The sequence below is a fragment of the Teleopsis dalmanni genome, chromosome 1 (genome assembly GCF_002237135.1).
Source record: "Teleopsis dalmanni isolate 2A chromosome 1, ASM223713v2, whole genome shotgun sequence".
Taxonomy (NCBI): Eukaryota; Metazoa; Arthropoda; class Insecta; order Diptera; family Diopsidae; genus Teleopsis; species Teleopsis dalmanni.
The window spans coordinates 105,329,925-105,335,924 of record NC_051846.1 but is presented as its reverse complement, the minus strand read 5'-3'; the positions used below and the strand labels follow the sequence as shown (position 1 = coordinate 105,335,924).

The 6,000-nt window shown below is 37.1% G+C and overlaps 1 protein-coding gene across 1 annotated transcript; it reads left to right on the top strand.

Annotated features, from left to right (window-relative positions):
- Nucleotides 1–2,962: 2,962 nt before the first annotated feature.
- Nucleotides 2,963–4,246, top strand: LOC119664590. Its single transcript, XM_038074051.1, has one exon. The coding sequence runs from the start codon at nt 2,963–2,965 to the stop codon at nt 4,244–4,246; it is 1,284 nt and encodes a 427-aa protein (XP_037929979.1).
- The last annotated feature ends 1,754 nt before the right edge of the window (nt 4,247–6,000 follow it).

The following is a 6,000-nucleotide window of genomic DNA, read 5'->3' as shown; positions in this document are numbered from 1 at the left end:
ATTGGGAAAGACTACCAAGACTATCACAATATAAAATGCTTTTAGCGGTGTACAACCTAAAACGCTTCAAAGATTGCATAGAACAATCAAAGAATAACCTAAGAATTATTACGGGATTATTGACCTGTCACTGTAGATTGCATAATTACTTAACGAAGTTAGAAATTCAATTCAGCATAGATTGCATACATTGTGACCGAAAGGTTTTCGGAGGTTCTCATTTAAAATTCGCGCGCTGTATATTTTTCGATATTTTAAGTTTATGTAGTTTGGCAGCACTGTCTTATTATATGCCGAAAAATGAGCGCGATCTGTCAGACCAGTTCGTTTACGGCAGCTGTTGAAACCAGTTCACCTCAGTAGTGCGTTGCGAAAAAAACAATGGAAAAAAATATTGAACAAAGAGTTTGCATCAAATTTTGTTTTTCGAACGAAATTTCGTGTGCAGAATCGTTGCGAATGCTACAAAAGGCTTATGGGGAATCAGTTTTATCGAAAACTCAAGTTTATGAGTGGTACAAAGCCTTTCAGGACTGTCGTACGACCGTCGAAGACATGCCGCGTTCTGGACGACCTTCGACCTCTACCACCGACGAAAACATTGAAAAGGCAAAGGAAATCGTGTTCAAAAATCCTCATGTGAGTGTTAGAGAGATAGCACGAGAGCTAGGCATCGGTCGTGAGATGGCTCGTTTGATTTTGGTGGACAATTTGTGTATGCGACGTGTCAACGCTCGGCTTGTTCCGATTCACCTCAATTTGTTCCAACATTATCAACGATTTTAAGGCCAAACATTCAATAAATACCATCGAACAGCCAACGTATTCACCTGATCTTGCACCGTGTGACTTTTTCCTGTTTCCCAAACTCAAATTACCACTCAGAGGAACGCGTTTTGAATCCATAGAAGACGTAAAACAGAATCCGCAGAGGGAACTCAAAGCCATACCGGAAAGCGCCTATAAAAAATGTTTTGATGATTGGAAGAAACGTTGGCATTTGTGTATCGCTTCTAATGGAGCATATTTTGAAGGAGATAAAATAAATATTGATGAAGATTAAGAATTTTGCGTTTTATTTATTTATGACCGGAAACTTTTCGGTCACAATGTATACTGTAAAGAAGAGTGAGAAACTGCATACCATGTGCTTAGGAAGTAACCGGCACTGATGCACAACCGGAAGAAATACCTACGAGGGTTGTTGCCGAAAATTGCTAATTAATTAAAAACTTTTGTCTGGCAATCATGACAAACAGCTGACGTTTGACAAATAATTTGGAGACTTCGAAATTATTCAATAAATTTTAGTTTTTCATTTTTCTCTTTTCTTGTTGTGATTGCTAGACAAAGGTGAGTAAATTTTTAGTTTAATTTTTCAATCATAATTTTTTACTGTAATCATTAATCATGTTACAGATTTTTTAAGCTCAAAATAAAGATTGCTATTTAAAATTGTCGAAAGTGTATTTATATACTTATTTTTGCAACAAGAAAATCAAGACACTCCTTCAGCTTTGGCTGCAGCATCCCAAACTAATCTATGCTTTTTCGGTTTAAGTAGATTGCGCACAATAAAAAGTGGTCATATTGCCGAATTCTTCCAGTTACTTTATATGGCACCAGAAGGACTATTAACACATATGCATTGATGGACGATGGGTCAACACTAACGCTTATTGAAGCAAGTCTAGCCGATGAATTGACGATGGTATCCAGGATGCGCTATGCATTAATTGGACAGGTAATATCAGTCGACAGGAAAATAACTCAAAAAGGCTCAACTTACAAATTTCTGCCAATGCTCCTCAAGCTAAAAAATTCCCATTGAAAAATGTCCGCACAGTAAGCAACAGAATCAGCAGAATCTTTTGCAGCTGATAAAATAAAACAAGGGTATCCGCATTTAGATGGCTTGCCTCTAGCAAGTTATACAAATGCTGTCCCCATGCTGATTATCGGCGTAAATAACCCAAACTTAATTTCAGCACTTAAGGTGAGGGAGGGTGGCTGGCAAGAACCCGTGGCGGTGAAAACACGTCTTGGTTGGACAGTTTTTGGTGGTGGTGAATTAAACCACCGTAACAACTTAAACCTACACAAATGTAGCTGTGGACAAGAAGCTGATAGGGAGCTTCATGAGTTAGTAAAGACATTTATAGTAAACGAGAATGTCGCGGTGGCTACCCCAAAAGCAGAATTACTTTCAGTTGAGGATCAGCGAGCAGAGGAAATAATGCGCAAGTGCCAGTTACGCGGAAACCGCTACGTTGTCAATTTGCCATGGAACACCGATACGGTCGAATTGCCAAATAGCTTGCCGATGGCATTACGTCGAGCGGAGTGCTTACGTCGAAAAATGCATGGGGACCCTGAATTGTGTCAAAAGCTAAAGGAACAAATCACTACTTTAGTCAGCAAGGGCTACGCAACTGAGTTGCCACCAGAAGCAATTAACGAGCGATATGGGAAGATTTGGTATTTACCAATTTTTATTGTGCGCAATCTACTTAAACCGAAAAAGCATAGATTAGTTTGGGATGCTGCAGCCAAAGCTGAAGGAGTGTCACTAAACGATTTTTTGCTGAAGGGGCCGGATATGCTGCGACCACTTATAAACATATTATTAAATTTTCGTATAGGAAGAATAGCTGTCTGTGGTGACATTGCTGAAATGTTTCATCGAATTCTAGTACAAGAAGCAGATACTGATGCTCAGAGATTTCTATGGTTCAGCGAGACATTTAAAAATATTTGCGTTTATAAATTAAATGTAGTTAGCTTTGGTGCGCGATGTTCACCATATATAGCGCATTTTATTCGAAACCTGAACGCAGAAAGATTTATAGCTGAAAATCCTAGAGCAGTGTACGCTATTAAAAACAATCATTAAGTGGATGACTTTATAGATTCAACAAATTCCATTGAACAAGCAATAGCATTAGCCGAGGCAGTTCGCAACATGCATGAACAAGGTAGTTTCCATATGAGAAGCTGGACAAGTAATGCACCAGAAGTTTTAGCTACGTTAAACGAAAATGGTGAACAGACGGGTAAGTCGTTTGATAATAATATCGACACACTTCCGATCGAAAAAATTCTCGGCAGGTATTGGGACCCGAAGTCAGATTGCTTTAAATATGTTTTAAAATTCGTTCGTTTACGTCGTAATGTTTTTGCAGATGAAATTGTACCCACTAAAAGAGAAGTACTTCAAATTTTAATGTCCATTTTTGATCCATTGGGACTGGCAGCTTGCCTCACATCATATTTAAAAATACTTATTCAGGATATTTGGAGAAGCGGAATCGACTGGGATCAACCACTGGTACCCGATCTTATGGGCAAGTGGTTAGCTTGGGTTGCCTGCATGCCTATTTTTGCTAATATTTCTGTACCCCGTTGTTATTCACCATACATAACAGAAAGTTCATGTGATGTACAAATTCATACATTCGTAGATGCGAGTGAGTTTGCTTATGCAGCTGTATCATACTTCCGCATTAAAGATAAATATGGAGTAAGTACGAGGATCGTAGCAGCAAAAACCAAAGTCGCTCCAATGCGACCGATGTCTATTCCAAGAATGGAGCTACAAGCTGCTGTAATTGGTACACGGCTTATGAATACAATATGTAAAGTACACACATTTGATATTAAAAAGCGTTTCATTTGGAGCGATTCCAAAACGGTGCTAAAGTGGTTGCGTGGTGATCCACGACAATTTCAACAATTCGTAATGTTTCGCATTGCAGAAATTCAAAAAGCATCAACCGTCGAAGAGTGGAGATGGGTACCCACGAAATTAAATATTGCAGACAGTGCAACGAAAACAAAACAAAGTCCCGAATATGTGCAGCGGTGGGTCGAAGGACCAGAATTTTTGCTACAAGACGAGGATAAATGGCCAACTGAGGTGGACCTAGGTCCGATGGAGACCAGTGAAACTCGTGCAAAATTTTTATATCATCGCGAGACACAACCATGTTTCAATTATGAATATTTTTCATCTTGGATCAAGTTGTATCGTGCCGTTGCAAATTGGCTACTCTACATTGGGAAACTAAAGGCTTGTTGTGGCGGTTTCAATGCTACAAATGTTATTTTGACTGTTCAACATATTGAGCGCGCGAAGCTCTTAATATACAAAAGCGTGCAACAGGAACTACTTGAAGATTGGTCGACACTGAAAATGGGGAGAATAGTAGAAAGGAACAGTCCGTTATATAGGTTGCAGAACAATTAAGACAGTGCTGTATCAAATTTCGCCATCTCAACGTTTTACGGATGAAAGTTTACGTACTGCATTACTTGAAGTTGAAATGATCATCAACTCGCGTCCTTTAACCTACGTGTCACTCGATAGTGAAGATGAGGATCCAATAACTCCAAACCATTTCTTGTTGGGGAGCGCTAATGGTTTGAAACCATTTTGTGATGCTAAGAGAATCGATCCAAAGATGTGCCTGCTACAATCTGAGATGTTTGCAAATCAATTTTGGCGACGATGGGTGCGTGAGATACTTCCGACATTAACGCGTCGCGGCAAATGGTTCAATAAAGTGAAACCCATTACGGTAGGAGACGTTGTGCTGATAGTTGATGAAACGGCTAAGAGAAATACTTGGGTAAAAGGTATAGTTATCGAGACAACTGTAGCGAAAGACGGCCAAGTAAGACGAGCTAAGGTCAAAACAACAAAAGACTTTTTGGAGCGCCCTGCCGTAAAGCTGGCCATTCTGGATATCGGCAAAGTTGACGCAAACGATATTGGGGTCGCCTGCGGGGAGGAGAATGTTGCCGAAAATTGCTAATTAATTAAAAACCTTTGTCTGGCAATCATGACAAATAGCTGACGTTTGACAAATAATTTGGAGACTTCGAAATTATTTAATAAATTTTCGTTTTTCATTTGTTCTCTTTTCTTGTTGTGATTGCTAGACAAAGGTGAGTAAATTTTTAGTTTAATTTTTCAATCATAATTTTTTATTCTAATCATTAATCATGTTACAGATTTTTTAAGCTCAAAATAAAGATTGCTATTTAAAATTGTCGAAAGTGTATTTATATACTTATTTTTGCAACAAGGATATTTCATAAACCATAAGAATCCAAGACTAGAAATTATAGGCTCTATAATGTCTTTCGTTAAAGACATCGGGCTTGGAAAAATACTCTAAGCCGTCTAAGGGGCACAATACATCTTTTAGGTTGCAGTGCACTAACCCTTCTTTTCAATAATAATAATATGCAATGGATTTTCTAATAACAATAATTTATACTATTTCTTCTAATGACTACATGCTAATATGCAAGTAAATATGTAGTATACATTTCGGTTATAAGCCGATTTTAATATTTAACAATTCTAGTATGATGAATAAATAAATATTTTTTTGCGATACTGTAGAAGCTCCCAAATTAAAACTCTCACAAATTCAAATTGTCCAGAAATAAGAACAAGAAATTTCAATACATTGTATGCATCAAAAGTTCTAAAATTAGAACTTTTGGCTCTAATTCTTAAGTGAAGTCTCCTTTCTGTTTTTTTTAAAGAGTATTTTTTTATTACAAAAAAAATAAAATAAAAGGGAATTCCTAAAATACACACTTTAATGAAACGCATTCAAAAACGCAAGTTGAAAACGGATCTAAATATGATTTAAATACCGATAATGATACTTCAAATAACATTGCAGATGACGTTCTGAATCCCACACCAAATGTGTGTCATTCTGAAGCGATGAAAAGCGTCAATATCTTAATAAATTGGTGCAACTCACTCCTACTGATCACATGACGGATCTTTTAACTCTCCATAACGATAACATTGTAAAAAATTTGACTAAACTTAAAAAACAAACAAACATTACTCAGTATTTTGTACAATAATACTTAATAAAGATTGATTATAACTGTAAAATAAAGTTTTTATGTAATGAGTTAATTCTTTCCGTCATTTTTTATAGAAATAATTTCTGAAATTAAAACTTTTCGCAA